This window comes from Mus caroli, unplaced genomic scaffold (assembly GCF_978045245.1).
Source record: "Mus caroli unplaced genomic scaffold, Mus_caroli_1 scaffold_19, whole genome shotgun sequence".
In the NCBI taxonomy this organism is placed as follows: domain Eukaryota; kingdom Metazoa; phylum Chordata; class Mammalia; order Rodentia; family Muridae; genus Mus; species Mus caroli.
The window spans coordinates 22,470,999-22,489,255 of record NW_028227274.1 but is presented as its reverse complement, the minus strand read 5'-3'; the positions used below and the strand labels follow the sequence as shown (position 1 = coordinate 22,489,255).

The 18,257-nt window shown below is 39.3% G+C and overlaps 1 protein-coding gene across 1 annotated transcript in view; it reads left to right on the top strand.

The window, feature by feature from the left end:
* Window positions 1–18,257, top strand: part of Tpgs2 (tubulin polyglutamylase complex subunit 2) — a 39,214-nt gene that overhangs the window by 1,110 nt on the left and 19,847 nt on the right. Inside the window, exon 2 of the mRNA XM_021150475.3 lies at window positions 17,722–17,801. Within this exon, the coding sequence (XP_021006134.1) occupies window positions 17,722–17,801 (80 nt within the window). The remainder of the gene's footprint in view (window positions 1–17,721; window positions 17,802–18,257) is intronic.

The following is an 18,257-nucleotide window of genomic DNA, read 5'->3' as shown; positions in this document are numbered from 1 at the left end:
GTATCATCTGTTTTCATCTTGCCGTGTACATTTTGCTTTGACTACTGCGGACATCTTGCTGTTGAGGCTATAACTTTAAAGACACTTAAGCTTGTTCCTACCTGTAACCATATTTAGTTTCCCTGGCCTGTCTCCACCTGGAATTATCTCCATCCCAGTGTCTCCTGTTCATTGTTCAAATTTCTGATCAAAGTATTATCTCTAATAAACCTTACTCACATACACCCTTCCACCTTGCTCTCTTGTAAACCTTTTTTTTTTTTTTTTTCACCTTAGCAGCAGCTATAAGCACTATGTGAAATTGTGTGTTTTGTGTAGTAGAAATCTGCGACCTGGCCTGATTTAGTCTAGCAATGTATGATTTGTTTAATATGTAAAAACGAATGTAATAGAGTGTTAGTAGTAGAATAAAGGACAAAGCCTACATTATCAATAACTGCCAAAAAGGTACTTGACAAAATCTAGCACTCATTCTTGATGGAGAAGAAAAATATATGTTACAAATAGGAAGTACCAGTAATACTGACACATGTTTGTAATCCCATCACAGGAAAAGTATGATGGTGATGGTGAAGTCAGGCTGAACTAATAATAAGGTTTTTTCCCTCAAAAGAACAATTAAAAAATAGAATAGAATACATCATCATTTGATAAGGGGCATCTGTGAGTAATCTCATAGCTAACATCATGTTGAAAGACTACCTGCTTTACACTTAAGCTCAAGAACAACAACAAAATATGCTAAAAGGGCAGCAAAGCTGGTCCAGGTGTGCTGATTCTCTAGGCTCATTTTGCCTAGAAATGAGATAAAAAGCAGAAAGTGATAAAACAAAAATCAACAAATGGGAAAAAGCAGGCAAGGAAGCTTAAAAAAAAAAAAAACAAACCAATCTGTGGGAGTTTTCAAGAGTCTTCTCACTGAAACCACACAGGGCATACTTAATTTCTCTAACAACATGCTTGTAACAGTATGTCTAAAGTGTCCTCTTAAACTGAGGAGTCCAGAATTTCCTTTACCTAGCATGTACCAACTACAGTCTCTCCCCACCCCTGAAGAAAACCACACTTTATTTGCATTTCAGTTTGGAGATGGTGAGCCATTTTCATCTAGTGATGATGGAAACGTCACTGAAATCTAACTTCTTAAATGCCACTCGAGAGCCAACTTTATAAGTGGGTCTTGTAAAGGACTGCAGTCTCCAGTCTACTATACTTGATGTTTTCAATCGTAGCGTTTCTACTCAGCATTGTAATAGAAATTCTGACCAGGGAATTAGGCAGGAAAATGAAATAAATAATAAGAAAATTAAAGATGCCTCTGTTTGCATATTCTAAACTCTTACAAATTAACCCTAAGTAATTCACACATACACTATACAGTAGCAAAAGTCAGTACAAAAATGAAATTAGGTTAACAAAGAAGTCTGTGACTTACACTAAAACAGTAAAAGTCTTTTGAAGGATATTAAGATCGAAATGAGTGAGAAGAAATCTCATCTTTATAGAAGAGTGGTTTTCCCCAAGTATATCCTATAAATTTAGGATCTGCAATTACTATCAAATATCAACACCTCTATTGCAGAAACTGATATATTAACTCTAAAGTTAATACCAAAATATAAGAGGCCAGGAATACCCCAAACAGTCTTGAAACAGAATATTTTTCTCTTTGAAAATTTACTACATTGGGGCTTACTAAACATTTGGGAAATGATAGCAGTGATTATCTAACGATATGAATAATTTTGCCACTGATCTCTACACTTAAATGTGGTAAAAATAGATAATTTTTTTTGTAACATGTAGTTGCTACAATAAAGATAATAGATCCCCTGGGACTAGAGTTACAGTTATGAGCTGTCATGGTGGTAACTGCTAACAGCAGTGAAACTTGGGTCCTCTGGATGAGCAGCCAATGTTCTTAACTGTTGACCCATCATTCTAGATCCCCTTAGTTTAGGTTTTAAGCAACTTAGAACTAGAGAATAGAATTTTAAGTATGATACAAACTAGAAGACTTCATAAAAATTTAATAAAATATGTTATATGGATACCATCAAGTGACAACACAGCCCCAAATAAAATATTTGTAAATTACAGTGTGTACAGAGATTACAAGGTATCTATAAAGAACTCTAGACATTCAACAATGTAAGACAATCTAAAGGGATCCAGTTGATATATCCTGATTACAGTTTCCCCTCCCTCTTCTCTTCCCAGGTTCTCCCTGCCTCCCCTCCCACCCAGATCCACTCCTTTTATGTATCGCATTAGAAAACAAACAGCCCTCTAAGATATAATAATGAAATATAACAAAATAAAATACAATAAGATAAAAAAATTATCACAGCAGAGTTGAACAAAAGTAGCAAACAGAAGGAAAAGAGAAGAAGAAGAGAAAGCACAAAAATCAGAGACCCACTTTTCACATACTCAGGGATCCTATAAAACCACTAACCGAGAAGCCATAAATACACACAGGACCTGGTGCAGACCGTTGCAGGCCCTGTGCAGCTCATTCTCAGAAGAGTTCATATAACCATCAATCGTGTTGGTTAGAGGGTCTTGTTTTCTTGGTGTCCCTATGCCCTCTGGCTCTTACACCCTTCTTAGTTCTCTTCAGCTGGGTTCCCTGAGCTCTAAGGGAGGGGTTTGAAGGAAAAAATCCTCTTTAAGGCTGAATGTTCCAAGGTCTCTCATTCTCTGCATCATGTCTGGCTGTGGGTCTCTGTATTTGTTCCAATCTGCTATAGGAGGAAGCTTCTCTGATGCTGCCTAAACAAGGCACTGATCTATGAGTACAGCAGAATGTCATTAGGAGCCATTTTATTGCTAGTTTGGGTTTTTTATTTGTCCTTTTTTTGCTGTTTTGTTTCTTAGAACAGTGGAATTTGGTTTTACCCTAGGTACTTGGGCCATCTAGTCACAGGTTCTTGGTCACCCAGGTAGTATCAGGATGAGTTCCATCTTGTGAAGCAGGCCTTAAGTCAAATGAAATATTGGTTGGTTACTTCAAGCTTTGTGCCACCATTGCCCTAGCATATCTTGTAGGCAGTACACCATTGTAGATCAGAGGATTCATATCTGGTTTGGTGTTTAAGTTTCTCATCTGGTAGCTTACAAAGTACCTTACTGTACCAAAGACACCATCATATAGAAGTAAAAGCTCCATTCAGGCACCAGCTCAACTTTGCCATGTTCAACTAGTTGTGTTGGTGGTGTTGTTAACAACTTATGATCAGTTTGAAGAGAGCAACTTACACTCTTGGCAACAGCCTGGATTCCCATGGGAGCCCTTTGGCCAACAGCTCAATTAGATATGGCCCAATCCCAGTACTGAAAGCTTCATTTGGTGATGATAGTTCGATGGTTGGGGCTCTATCTCCCCCATTTTTTGGCAATTTCATTTAGATTGTCTTTATATATGTGTACATTTTAGGAAGCATTAGGTTTCCATACTATCTCCCAAATGGGCCACCATATTCCCTCCCTTATTCTCCTCTTTCCTTCTCACTCCCACTGATCCTGTTGTTCCATCCTGCCCCCCAAAATCCATTCATAACTATTCTATTTCCCTCTCCTAAAGAGATCTCTGTGCCTACATACACTCCCAGTCCCTTAAACTATACCTAACTTCTCTGGGTCTATATATGATAGCTTGGTTTTCATTGACTTAACAGCTGGTATCCACATATATAAGCAAGTACATACCATATTTGTCTTTCAGGGTCTGGGTTACTGTACTGGCTAGTTTTGTGTCAACTTGACACAGCTGGAAGTACCACAGACGAAGGAGCTTCAGTTAAGGAAATGCCTCCATGAGATCCAACTGTAAGGCATTTTCTCAATTAGTGATCAAGGGGGAAAGGCCCCTTGTGGGTGGGACCATCTCTGGGCTGGTAGTCTTGGTTCTATAAGAGAGCAGGCTGAGCAAGCCAGGGGAAGCAAGCCAGTAAAGAACATCCCTCCATGGCTTCTGCTTCAGCTCCTGCTTTCTGACCTGCTTGAGTTCCAGTCCTGACTTCCTTGGTAATGAACAGCAGTATGGAAGTGTAAGCCGAATAAACCCTTTCCTCCCCTATTCATTTGCCTGCTAATTTCTTCTTTTTTTTTTTAACAGCTGAATAATGTTCCATTGTATAAATATACCACATTTTCTTTTTTTTTTTTTTTTTTTTTTGGTGTCCCTGCTCTTTTCCATTTTATTTTATTTTATTTATTTATTTTATTAGGTATTTTCCTCAATTACATTTCCAATGCTATCCAAAAAGTCCCCAATACACTCTCCCACCCAGTCCCCCACCCACCCACCCCCACCCCTTGGCCCTGGCATTCCCCTGTACTGGGGCATGTAAAGTTGGCAAGTCCAATGGGCCTCTCTTTCCAGTGATGGCCGACTAGGCCATCTTTTGATACATATGCAGCTAGAGTCCAGAGCTCTGGGGTACTGGTTAGTTCATAATAATGTTCCACCTATGGGGTTGCAGTTCCCTTTAGCTCCTTGGGTACTTTCTCTAGCTCCTCCATTGGGGGCCCTGTGATCCATCCAATAGCTGACTGTGAGCATCCACTTCTGTGTTTGCTAGGCCCCGGCATTGTCTCACAAGAGACAGCTATATCTGGGTCCTTTCAGCAAAATCTTGCTAGTCTATGCAATGGTGTCAGCGTTTGGAAGCTGATTATGGGATGGATCCCTGGATATGGCAGTCTTTAGATGGTCCATCCTTTCTTCACAGCTCCAAACTTTATCTCTTTAACTCTTTCCATGGGTGTTTTGTTCCCAATTCCAAGAAGGGGCACAGTGTTCACACTTTGGTCTTCGTTCTTCTTGAGTTTCATGCGTTTAACAAATTGTATCTTATATCTTGGGTATCCTAAGTTTTTGGGCTAATATCCACTTATCAGTGAGTACATATTGTGTGAGTTCCTTTGTGAATATGTTACCTCACTCAGGATGATGCCCTCCAGATCCATCCATTTGCCTAGGAATTTCATAAATTCATTCCTTTTAATAGCTGAGTAGTACTCCATTGTGTAAATGTACCACATTTTCTGTATCCATTCCTCTGTTGAGGGGCATCTGGGTTCTTTCCAGCTTCTGGCTATTATAAATAAGGCTGCTATGAACATAGTGGAGCATGTGTTCTTCTTACCGGTTGGAACATCTTCTGGATATATGCCCAGGAGAGGTATTGCTGGATCCTCTGGTAGTATTATGTCCACTTTTCTGAGGAACCACCAAACTGATTTCCAGAGTGGTTGTACCAGCTTGCAATCCCACCAACAATGAAGGAGTGTTCCTCTTTCTCCACATCCTTGCCAGCATCTGCTGTCACCTGAATTTTTGATCTTAGCCATTCTGACTGGTGTGGAATCTCAGGGTTGTTTTGAGTTGCATTTCCCTGATGATTAAGGATGTTGAACATTTTTTCAGGTGCTTCTCTGCCATTCGGTATTCCTCAGGTGAGAATTCTTTGTTCAGTTCTGAGCCCCATTTTTTAACGGGGTTATTTGATTTTCTGGAGTCCACCTTCTTGAGTTCTTTATATATATTGGATATTAGTCCCCTATCTAATTTAGGATAGGTAAAGATCCTTTCCCAATCTGTTGGTGGTCTTTTTGTCTTATTGACGGTATCTTTTGCCTTGCAGAAGCTTTGCAACTTTATGAGGTCCCATTTATCGATTCTCGATCTTACAGCACAAGCCTTTGCTGTTCTATTCAGGAATTTTTCCCCTGTACCCATATCTTCGAGGCTTTTCCCTACTTTCTCCTCTATAAGTTTCAGTGTCTCTGGTTTTATGTGGAGTTCCTTAATCCACTTAGATTTGACCTTGGTACAAGGAGATAGGAATGGATCAATTCGCATTCTTCTACATGATAACCGCCAATTGTGCCAGCACCATTTGTTGAAAATGCTGTCTTTTTTCCACTGGATGGTTTTTGCTCCCTTGTCAAAGATCAAGTGACCATAGGTATGTGGGTTGATCTCAGGGTCTTCAATTCTATTCCATTGGTCTACTTGTCTGTCGTTATACCAGTACCATGCAGTTTTTATCACAATTGCTCTGTAGTACAGCTTTAGGTCAGGCATGGTGATTCCACCAGAGGTTCTTTTATCCTTGAGAAGAGTTTTTGCTATCCTAGGTTTTTTGTTGTTCCATATGAATTTGCAGATTGCCCTTTCTAATTCGTTGAAGAATTGAGTTGGAATTTTGATGGGGATTGCATTGAATCTGTAGATTGCTTTTGGTAAGATAGCCATTTTTACAATGTTGATCCTGCCAATCCATGAGCATGGGAGGTCTTTCCATCTTCTGAGATCTTCTTTAATTTCTTTCTTCAGGGACTTGAAGTTCTTGTCATACAGATCTTTCACTTCCTTAGTTAGAGTCATGCCAAGGTATTTTATATTATTTGTGACTATTGAGAAGGGAGTTGTTTCCCTAATTTCCTTCTCTGCCTGTTTATCCTTTGTGTACAGAAAGGCCATTGACTTGCTTGAGTTAATTTTATATCCAGCTACTTCACCGAAGCTATTTTTCAGGCTTAGGAGTTCTCTGGTGGAATTTTTAGGGTCACTTATATATATTATCATATCATCTGCAAAAAGCGATATTTTGACTTCTTCTTTTCCGATTTGTATCCCCTTGATCTCCTTTTGTTGTCTAATTGCTCTGGCTAGGACTTCAAGTACAATGTTGAATAGGTAGGGAGAGAGTGGGCAGCCTTATCTAGTCCCTGATTTTAGTGGGATTTCTTCCAGCTTCTCACCATTTACTTTGATGTTAGCTACTGGTTTGCTGTATATTACTTTTATCATGGTTAGGTATGGGCCTTGAATTCCTGATCTTTCAAAGACTTTTATCATGAATGGGTGTTGGATTTTGTCAAATGCTTTTACAGCATCTAACGAGATGATCATGTGGTTTTTGTCTTTGAGTTTGTTTATATAATGGATTGCATTGATGGATTTTCGTATATTGAACCATCCTTGCATCCCTGGGATGAAACCTACTTGGTCAGGATGGATGATTGTTTTGATGTGTTCTTGAATTCGGTTAGCAAGAACTTTAATGAGGATTTTTGCATCAATATTCATAAGGGAAATTGGTCTGAAGTTCTCTATTTTTGTTGGGTCTTTATGTGGTTTAGGTATCAGAGTAATTGTGGCTTCATAGAATGAGTTGGGTAGAGTACCTTCTGATTCTATTTTGTGGAATAGTTTGTGAAGAACTGGGATTAGATCTTCTTTGAAGGTCTGATAGAACTCTGCACTAAACCCATCTGGTCCTGGGCTTTTCTTGGTTGGGAGACTATTAATGACTGCTTCTATTTCTCTAGGGGATATGGGACTGTTTAGATCATTAACCTGATCTTGATTTAACTTTGGTACCTGGTATCTGTCTAGAAACTTGTCCATTTCATCCAGGTTCTCCAGTTTTGTTGAGTATAGCCTTTTGTAGAAGGATCTGATGGTGTTTTGGATTTCTTCAGGGTCTGTTGTTATGTCTCCCTTTTCATTTCTGATTTTGTTAATTAGAATACTTTCCCTATGCCCTCTAGTGAGTCTGGTTAAGGGTTTATCTATCTTGTTGATTTTCTCAAAGAACCAGCTCCTCGATTGGTTGATTCTTTGAATTGTTCTTCTTGTTTCCACTTGGTTGATTTCTCCCCTGAGTTTGATTATTTCTTGCCGTCTACTCCTCTTGGGTGAATTTGCTTCCTTTCGTTCTAGAGCTTTTAGGTGTGTTGTCAAGCTGCTAATGTGTGCTCTCTCTAGTTTCTTTTTGGAGGCACTCAGAGCTATGAATTTTCCTCTTAGAAATGCTTTCAATGTGTCCCATAAGTTTGGGTATGTTGTGGCTTCATTTTCATTCAACTCCAGAAAGTCCTTAATTTCTTTCTTTATTCCTTCCTTGACCAAGGTATCATTGAGAAGAGTGTTGTTTAGTTTCCACGTGTGTGTTGGCTTTCTATTATTTATTTTGTTATTGATGATCAGCCTTAGTCCATGGTGATCTGATAGGATGCATGGGACAATTTCAATATTTTTGTATATGTTGAGGCTTGTTTTGTGACCATTTATGTGGTCAATTTTGGAGAAGGTACCGTGAGGTGCTGAGAAGAAGGTATATCCTTTTGTTTTAGGATAAAATGTTCTGTAGATACCTGTCAGATCCATTTGTTTCATAACCTCTGTTAGTTTCACTGTGTCCCTGTTTAGTTTCTGCTTCCATGATCTGTCCATTGGTGAAAGTGGTGTGTTGAAGTCTCCCACTATTATTGTGTGAGGTGCAATGTGTGCTTTGAGCTTTACTTAAGTATCTTTAATGAATGTGACTGCCCTTGTATTTGGAGCATAGATATTCAGAATTGAGAGTTCCTCTTGGAGGATTTTACCTTTGATGAGTATGAAGTGCCCTTCCTTGTCTTTTTTGATGACTTTGGGTTGGAAGTCAATCTTATCAGATATTATAATGGCTACTCCAGCTTGTTTCTTCCTACCATTTGCTTGGAAAATTGTTTTCTAGCCTTTCATTCTGAGGTAGTGTCTATCTTTTTCTCTGAGATGAGTTTCCTGTAAGCAGCAAAATGTTGGGTCCTGTTTCTGTATCCAGTCTGTTAGTCTATGTCTTTTTATTGGGGAGTTGAGTCCATTGATATTAAGAGATATTAGGGAGAAGTAATTGTTGCTTCCTTTTATTTTTGTTGTTAGAGTTGGTGTTCTGTTCTTGTGGCTGTCTTCTTTTAGGTTTGTTGAGGGATTACCTTCTTGCTTTTTCTAGGACGTGGTTTCCGTCCTTGTATTGGTTTTTTTCTGTTATTATCCTTTGAAGGGCTGGATTCGTGGAAAGATAATGTGTGAATTTGGTTTTGTCGTGGAATACTTTGGTTTCACCATCAATGGTAATTGAGAGTTTGGCTGGGTATAGTAGCCTGGGCTGGAAATTGTGTTCTCTTAGTTTCTGTATAACATCTGTCCAGGATCTTCTGGCTTTCATAGTCTCTGGTGAAAAATCTGGTGTAATTCTGATAGGCTTTCCTTTATATGTTACTTGACCTTTTTCCCTTACTGCTTTTAGTATTCTATCTTTATTTAGTGCATTTGTTGTTCTGATTATTATGTGTCAAAAGGAATTTCTTTTCTGGTCCAGTCTATTTGGAGTTCTGTAAGCTTCTTGTATGTTCATGGGCATCTCTTTCTTTAGGTTTGGGAAGTTTTCTTCTATAATTTTGTTGAAGATATTTGCTGGTCCTTTGAGTTGAAAATCTTCATTCTCATCTACTCCTATTATCCGTAGGTTTGGTCTTCACATTTTGTCCTGGATTTCCTGGATGTTTTGAGTTAGGATCTTTTTGGATTTTGTATTTTCTTTCATTGTCGTGCCGATGTTCTCTATGGAGTCTTCTGTACCGGAGATTCTCTCTTCCATCTCTTGTATTCTGTTGCTGATGCTCGCATCTATGGTTCCAGATTTCTTTCCTAGGGTTTCTATCTCCAGCGTTGCCTCAATTTGGGTTTTCTTCATTGTCTCTACTTCCCTTTTTAGGTCTTGGATGGTTTTATTCAATTCCATCACCTGTTTGGTCTGGTTTTCCTGCAATTCTTTGAGGGATTTTTTGCTTCCTCTTTAATGTCTTCTACCTGTTTAGCAGTGTTCTCCTGCAATTCTTTAAGGGATTTTTGTGCTTCCTCTTTAATGTCTTCTACCTGTTTAGCAGTGTTCTCCTGTATTTCTTTAAGTGTGTTATTAAAGTCCTTCTTGATGTCCTCTACCATCATCATGAGATATGCTCTTAGATCCGGGTCTAGCTTCTCCGGTGTGTTGGGGTGCCCTGGACTGGGCGAAGTGGGAGTGCTGGGTTCTGATGATGGTGAGTGGTCTTGGTTTCTGTTAGTAAGATTATTACGTTTACCTTTCGCCATCTGGTAATCTCTGGGGTTAGTTGTTGTAGTTGTCACTGTTTAAATATTGGAGCAGGTAGATTCTCATCTTCCTTAGGAACGGATTTCCATAGCAGCTGTACAAGTTTTTACTCCCACCAGCAATGGATGTGCGTTCCCCTTATTCTACATCCTCACCAGCATGAGCTGTCACTTGTTCTGGTGTGTTCCACTCACCAGAAGTCTTAAGATCCTGTGGTGGGTGTTGTGGGTAGCTGGCGGGTGTCAGCTGACCCTGGGCCCTAGCTACCCCGGTGCTGGTCAGACCGGAAGAGGCTTGTGGCCCTACTCAGGCTGGTTTTCTGCTTCCCTAACTAATGCAGTCTCAGGTCCCGCGCGCAATTGGATTGGAGCAGAAGCTGTGTTCCACTCACCAGAAGTCTCAAGATCCTGTGGCGGGTGTCGTGGGTAGCTGGCGGGTGTCAGCCGACCCTGCGCCCCAGCCACCCCGGTAAGAGCCACATTTTCTTTATTCAGTTTGTTGAGGGACATCTAGGTTGTTCCCAATTTCTGGCTGCTATTAATAGAGAATCAATGAACGTGGTTGAGCAAGTGTCTCTGAGATAGGATAAAGGGTCCTTTGGTCGGTGCCCAAGAGTGGTATAGCTGGCTCTTGAGGTAGATTCTCATCTTCCTTAGGAACGGATTTCCATAGCAGCTGTACAAGTTTTTACTCCCACCAGCAATGGATGTGCGTTCCCCTTATTCTACATCCTCACCAGCATGAGCTGTCACTTGTTTTATTGGCCTTTCTGACTGATGTAAGTTGAAATCTTAAAGTAGTTTTGATTTGCATTTCCCTTTCCTAATGAGATCTTTGTGCCTACACCAACTCCCAGTCCCTTACTCTATACCTAACTTCTCTGGGTCTATATATGATAGCTTGGTTATCATTGACTTAACAGCTTATATCCACATATATAAGCATGTTGAATATTTCTTTCAGAGTTTCCTTGTAGTGGTAAATTATTAAAGTTCACTCTATGCTCCCTTCTGGTGCACACACCTCTTGTGCACCTGCCCAAGAGCCCTGGGTTCACAAATAAAAGACACACATATGCTGGCTTATTTTTAATATGCCTTAACTAGCTCAATGGCTAGGCACTTCCAAACCTCCCCACAGCTAGCACACTTTCCCCTTCCTAAGTTAATACTAAATCTATATTCTATCTTTGCTGCCCTTGACCCTTCTGGGTAGCCCTTCTGGGGCTGCTTTGCCTTTTGCACCTATATTTTGGCCGTCTCTCCCGCTTGCTCCTTCCCAATGTTGTCAGTCCTGGGAATCCCTTCTCTCTCTCCTGATTTTCTTGCCTGGGAATCCTAAAAGTCTCTCCTCTGTCTCCCTGCCCAATCATTGGCTGCTGGCAACTTTATTTCCCAATCAGAGTCAAGTGGGGGCAGGCTTTCTTTGCCTATGTGTGCACACTGCAGAAGGTTTTTGGATAACATAATTATCATGAGCACACAAGCTGCTACATTTCCTGTTTTAGGAATTCTCTGTTTGTGTCATCCATTCTTTAATTGGGTTATTTGTTTTCTTAACATCTAGTTTTTCGAGTTCTTTATATATTTTGGCTATTAGGCCTCTATTGGATGTATACTTGGTAAGAATTTTTTTCTCGTTCCTTAGGCTGCTGCTTTGTCAAATAATAGTATCCTTTGCCTTGCAGACAATTTTCAGTTTCCTGAAGTTCAATTTCTTAATTATTGATCTTAGTGCCTGTACTAATAATGGTATTCTGTTCAGAAAGTCTTTTCCTGTGCCAACAAGTTTAAGGCTTTTCCCCACTTTCTCTTCTACTAGGTTTAGTGTATCTGGTTTTATGTTGATGTCTTTAATCAATTTGGAGTTGAGTTTTGTGTAGTGTGTTAAGTATAGATCTGTTTGGATGCAGCCATCCAGTATGACCAGCACAAGTTTTCCAGTGTTTATTTCTGGATTTTTATCAAAAGTCGGGTGTCCATAGGTGTGTAGATTTATGTCTGAATCTTCAATTCAATGTCATTGGTCAACATGTCTATTTTGTGCCGCTACTGTGCCCTTTTCATTACTATAGGTTTATAGTACAACTTGACATTGGCAATGATGATTTCTCCTGCATATCTTTTGTCATTCAGCATTGTTTTAGGTATCTTGAGTTTTCTGTGTTTCCATATGAAGGTGAAAACTGTTGTTCTTTCAAGATCAGTGAAGAATTGTGTTGCAGTTTGAATGGGTTCCCAGTGAAACTTTCAGGACCACTTATGTATACGATCCTATCATCTGCAAACAATCAAATTTTGACTTCTTCCTTTCCAGTTTGTGTCCCTTTGACCTCTTCCAGTTCTCTTATTGCTCTAGCAAAGACTTCAAGTACGATATCGAATAGTTAGAGAGAGTGGACAATCTTATCTTGTTCCTCATTTTAGTGGAAATGCTTTGATTTCTTGCATTTATGTGAATGTTGACTAGATTATATTTGCTGATTTTCATATATTAAACCATTCCTCTATCTCTGGGATGAAGCATTCTTGATCATAGTGGATATCTTTTTGATATGTTCTTGAATTCAGTTTGTAAGTATTTCATTGAGTGTTTTTGCATCTATGTTCATATGGGAAATTGGTCTGTAATTCTATTTGTTTGTTGAGTCTTTATGTGGTTTAGATATCAGGGTGACTGTGGCCTTATAAAATGAATGTTTCTTCTGTTTATATTTTGTGAAATAATTTGAGGAATATTTGGTATTAACTCTTCTTTGAAAATCTGGTAAAACCAGGCAGTGGTGGCACATGCCTTTAATCCCAGCACTTGGGAGGCAGAGGCAGGTGGATTTCAGAGTTCGAGACCAGGCTGGTCTACAGAATGAGTTCCAGGACAGCCAGGGCTATACAGAGAAACCCTGTCTCGAAAACCCAAAAACAGAAAAAGAAAAAAAGGGAAGTCTGGTAAAACTATCTGGCCCTGAACTTTCTTTAGTTGGGAGACTTTTAAGGACAGCTTCTATTTCACAAGGGGTTATAAGATTATTTAAATATTTATCTGATCTTGATTGGTGATTTGGTAATTTTCCATTTCTTTTAGATTTTCTAATTTTGTGGAAGTTTTTAAAGTGTGTCCTTATAATTCTCTGAATTTCCTAGGTGTCTGTTCTATCCACCTTTTCATTTCCAGTTTTCTTAATTTCAATATTCTCTCTGCTTTTTAATTAACTTAGATAAAGGTATTTTAATTTTATTGATTTTTCTCAAAAATCCCAACTCTTGGTTTCATTGATTCTTTTATATTGTTTATATTTTATAGATTTCAGTCTGGGTTTGATCATTTCTTTCTGAATACTACTTTTGGGTCAATTTCTTCTTTTTGTTCTAGAATTTTCAAATATGCTGTTAATTTGCTAGTGCAAAATCTCTGAAGTTTTGTTTTGTTAATGTGGGCACTTAATGCTATGAACTTTACTCTTAGCACCGTCTTCATTGTGTCCATAAGTTTGGGTATGTTGTGCATTCATTTTAATTGAATTCTAGAAAGTATTTGTCTTGACACCGTCTTGACCCATTTTTCATTAAGTAGAGAGATGTTTAGTTTCCATGGCTTTGTAAGCTTTCTTCTTTCTTTTAGAATGTGCTTTCATGCCCTTTCCACGTGTAGCAGATAGTAATGAGTTTTCCTTCAGATTATTTACAACTGGCATTTGGTTATTTGTTTATATGCCCCTATGGAAAAACATGCTTGTGCCACATGTGGCTTGTCCTTATGATTGTAAACTTTACCCAGTTGACTTTTCTTAACCTCAGAGTATACATTGTCGGATGCTCTGAATAAAGTTGTCTATTGCATGAGACTTTAGTCTGCCCCATATTTAGGCCCTGCTTTCTCAGGTTTACACTGTCAATTAGAGCGGTAAATAGTTAACCTCTTTAGGTTGCAGTTTTCCTTCTAGTGCCTTCTGTGAAGATAGATTTGTAGACAAATATTGTTTAAATTTGGTTTTATCATGGAATGCTGCCTGTGCCCTGGACCACCCACTACCCGGCCCTACTTGTCACTGGGGGTTGGAGACAAGGTGGTGCAGAATCAAAGGCACAGACTCCTGGAGCAGGTGAGAACACTGCCACAGCTCATTAGTAATCCACAGGAGCACCCTTTATGCCCTCCACCCGCATCCCATTGGTTCCAAGCAAGTATCTCTTCCAAGCAGCAATTGGCTGGCATAGTCTGTGACAGCAATCCTTGGTGTCTTAGGCAGTCTTCAATTAGATCCTCCTGCAGGAGTTGCCTTTGGCTGCATGGCCCCTGGCATTTATACAGAGGCCACCGTGCTCCTCCTATAGTGGAATATCTTGTTTTCTCCACTATTGTAAGTTCTGCTGAGTATAGTAGTCTGAGGTGGTCTCATAGAGTATGTAAGACAGCTGTCCAGGCCGTTCTACGGAGAAGTCAGGTGTTATTCAATTAATAAAGGTCTGCCTTATATATTATTTGGTCTTTTTCCATCATAGTTTTAATAGTCTTTATTTATTCTGTATGTTTAGTATTTTGTGCTTAGAGGATTTTCTTTTCTGGTCCAGTCTATTTGGTGTTCTATATACTTCTTGTATCTTGGCATCTTCTTTAGGTTAGTTAAACCTCCTATGATCATATTGAAAATGTTTTCTACACCTTTGACCTGGGTTGCTTCTCCTTTCTCTATCCATATTATTATTAGAATTGTTTTTTTCATAGTGTCCCAGATTTTCTGGATGTGTCATTACAGGATTTTGTTTTTTAATTTAACACTTTCATTTCTTCTATTGTTTCGTCAATAGTGGGGATTCTTTCTTTCATCTCTTGTATTCTGTTGTCTCTGAGGTTCCTATTCATGTTCCTAAAGTTTTCCTTTCCAGATTTCTCACAGGTTGGGTTTTCTTTTTTGGTTGTATTTCCACTCTCAGATCTTGAATGTTTTAGTCATTTCCTTCCATTGTTGTGTTTTTATAGATTTCTTTAAGGGAGTTCTTCATTTCCTTTTTAAGGACCTCTGTCATATTCATAAAAGCTATGTTAAGGTCTATGTCTTTATTCCAGCTATGCTCCAGTACTCAGGGTCTGCTGTGGCAGGATTGCTGGGTTCTGGTGGAGACATACATTGTCCTGGATGTTATTGACTGTGCTTTAGGCCATCTGGGTTTTGGAAGGTCGTAATACTAGGTGCTGAGAATCTAGTCTTGTCCTTTTGCAGGTGGATGTTGTATTCCCTTGTTTGTTACCCTTTCTGTCTTTCAGGACAGTGTGGTAGCCGTGTGTTCCCTATTAGGAAGTTCTTCTGGTATCGTGATAGCTGTGGCCACTGGAGGCTCCAGTACAATGTGCTTCTAGGTATTGAGAGCTCACACTTAGGCTTAGGGATGAGCTAGGAGGGGGGTCTGAGGAGGCCCATAAGGAAAGCAGGGTGTTCCACCACAATCTGCTTAGTTCCGTGGGAAAAAGGGCAGAGAGCAGTGTTCCTTTGCCCACCCCCAATGTTCTTTTTTGCTTCTTTTATCAGAATGGCTTGGATTTATTGTATGGTGTCTCTGGATTCAAAGAAAGGAAAAGGAAAACTTTCTGTTGTCTTAAAGTTTAAGTGTAAAACTGGCATAGCTTGTCTTTATTGGTTTTTTTGGTTGGGGCAGAAGAAAAACCGACTCTATAAATTCAAGAAGGTGGAAAGATTACCTTGCAGGAAGAAGTGATGTAAGCATGCAAAGATGGAAGAAATTGATACCACCCAACTTTAGACTAAGCGACCACATGGAGTGTAAACAGTGGGTGATTGTGTGTCTTCTTGCAACCTTAGACACCAGACTCCCCATAGATATAGCTAAAATACATCACTATACAACTGCCACCAAAGGAATAGACAGCATCTTCCCGCCCGACTTCCAAAGACGTAGAGAGACTCACCTATATGCTTCAGTTTTAGCAACATACTCTTAGTATCTTAAAACATTAAAAGTAAAATGTGTGTGTGTGTGTGTGTGTGTGTAATTCTATAGTAAGTATTAGCTTTTTAAAAACACTTCAATTTTTCCTTCTTCTGCAAAAGTAGTAGTATTTTCTCTTACTGAAGTCAGAGGAAAGTGAAGACTCACCTCTTTTCAAGTATCTACTGACTATGTAAAGATTACAACTGGTCAGGTTCTGAATTCTTAGTTCCTACATTGATCGGTTCCTGCATTTCAAGATTTGAGTTTTCTGACAACTTGGAGAAATTCTCATGATCTATAGAAAGGGCCCTGGCATAATAACAAGATCAGTCATCCACATAAACTTGTATTAAAAGAATGCCACATTCCTAGAGAGTTTAAAACTCATTTCAGGGTCTGGAGAGATGGATGGTTCAGTGGTTTAATCTTACAGTGCAAGCATGAAGAGCAGAATTTGAATTCACAGAATCCACATAACTCTCAGATGGGCATGGCAGCCCACCTAGAAGTCCAGCACTTGGAAGGTGGGAATGGGAACCTTGGCACAAGTTGGCTAGGTATACTAGCCCATATCAGAGAGCTTTGGTTCAACTGAGAGACTTTGGTTCAGTGAATAAGGTGGAAAGTAATCAAGGAGGACTTTTAAAGTCAACCTTGAGCTTACATGCACATTCACATGCATAAAATACACATATATATGTGCACATCAAAAACTCATTAAAGTTTTGTTGATATTATGCTTAGATTCCATATTAAAAAATCGGTATACAGCTCAAAATGTAAACATGTAGCATTTACCTTACATTGCATAGGATATGGTGTCATGAAAATTAGAGATCACTGCTAGCAAGAATAAAGTGGTTTTGTGGTGGAGGTGGAACTTGAAAAAAAATTATATATAAACACAAGGATGGACTCAGAATTCTAGATGTCTACAGTTTGAAATTAAGGATGTTAACATGGCACTGTGAAAGTGGTAAGGGTTGAATCATTTCTTTTTATCTTTCTGTTAGTTGGCTGGCAGTGTTTTGTTTTATTTTCCTTTTTTTTATGGATTCTCTTATTGTGTCCTTTCCCCAACTCCAGTCTTGCATTTATTTAGGCACTGTTTGATACACAGCCTAGGCTTTCCTGGAACTCACTAACACAGCGTAGCCTCTACTTCTGGTACATCCAACTCCCTCAGTCTGGCAAATACTTCCAATAGAGGTTGGTGCCAATACCTAGCTTAGACTAGTTTTTAAGTCCTGAACTCTGTCAAATAGAATGATATGTTCAGGAGATATTTAGAAAAAAATGTTAGAAATCAAGTCTTTCTTTTTGTTGTTGTTGTTCTCTGGTTTTTTGAGACAGAGTCTTTCTTTGTAGTCCTGTCTGTCCTGGAACTTGCCATGTAGACGATATTGGCCTCTGTCTCACCGATATCTCCCTGCCTTTCTCTGATTCCTGAGTACTGGGTTAAAGCACTGCGCCACCACTCCTGGATAAGTCTGATTTCTTATAGAAAGTTAAAGTGCTGCTATTCCTCATTCTTCTTAACTGTAAGAACTAAAGTCCAGTGTGCAATCACTGAAAGTTTAGAATCTCTGTCCTTTGTTCAACTAGATAAATGTAGAAGATTGAAGAGGTGCTGGTGGTGGTCTTCCTTGGGGTTATGCCGTGTCTTCCAAAGTTATGGTACTGGGATTTGGGGCTCGGCCAGTCCTTTCCTTTGCTCATGGGGGATGTAAACACTCATCAGAAGGATTGGCTAGCCATAGAGCAGTCATCAACACTTAATCAACATAAAACACAAAATGTAAGCAAGTCTATTACAACTTTGTACTCTGTTTTACTTTTTCTAGAATCTTCCCCAGGTGTGACAGAGGTGAGCATAATAGAAAAGCTGCCTGCTGAGCGTCATATGATTTCTTCATGGGAACAGGTAAGTGTTTGTGTGTAGAATTTTCATCTCCCAACAAAGAAAAGTTAACTTAAATGCCCCTGGGAAGAAATGATTAGGACAAGAAACTTATTCTTATGCCAGGTCACAGCTGCCTTTTGTTCCATTCCACTTTCCCAGCAAAGTGTCTCTTATGGTAAGCTATGGAAGCAGTGGGTGATACTGTACACACACACACACACACACCACAGAAATTACAAGCCCAACCATGGAAGAAAAAGATGCCTAGTTAGACAGAAAATGGGTAAGTGTTGTGGGAAACCACTAACCAGATCTGTGGCTGGTTCTAACTAGTTCTCCTCTGGTGGTTAATCAGACTTCATGCTTTTCACTAACAGAACTTTTCATAATTCAGATCGAATGAAAGACTCTGCCTCTAAGTTTTTACAACATCTCAGTGTCAGGAGAGTTACATTACTGTTAAGCATCTTGGTGACA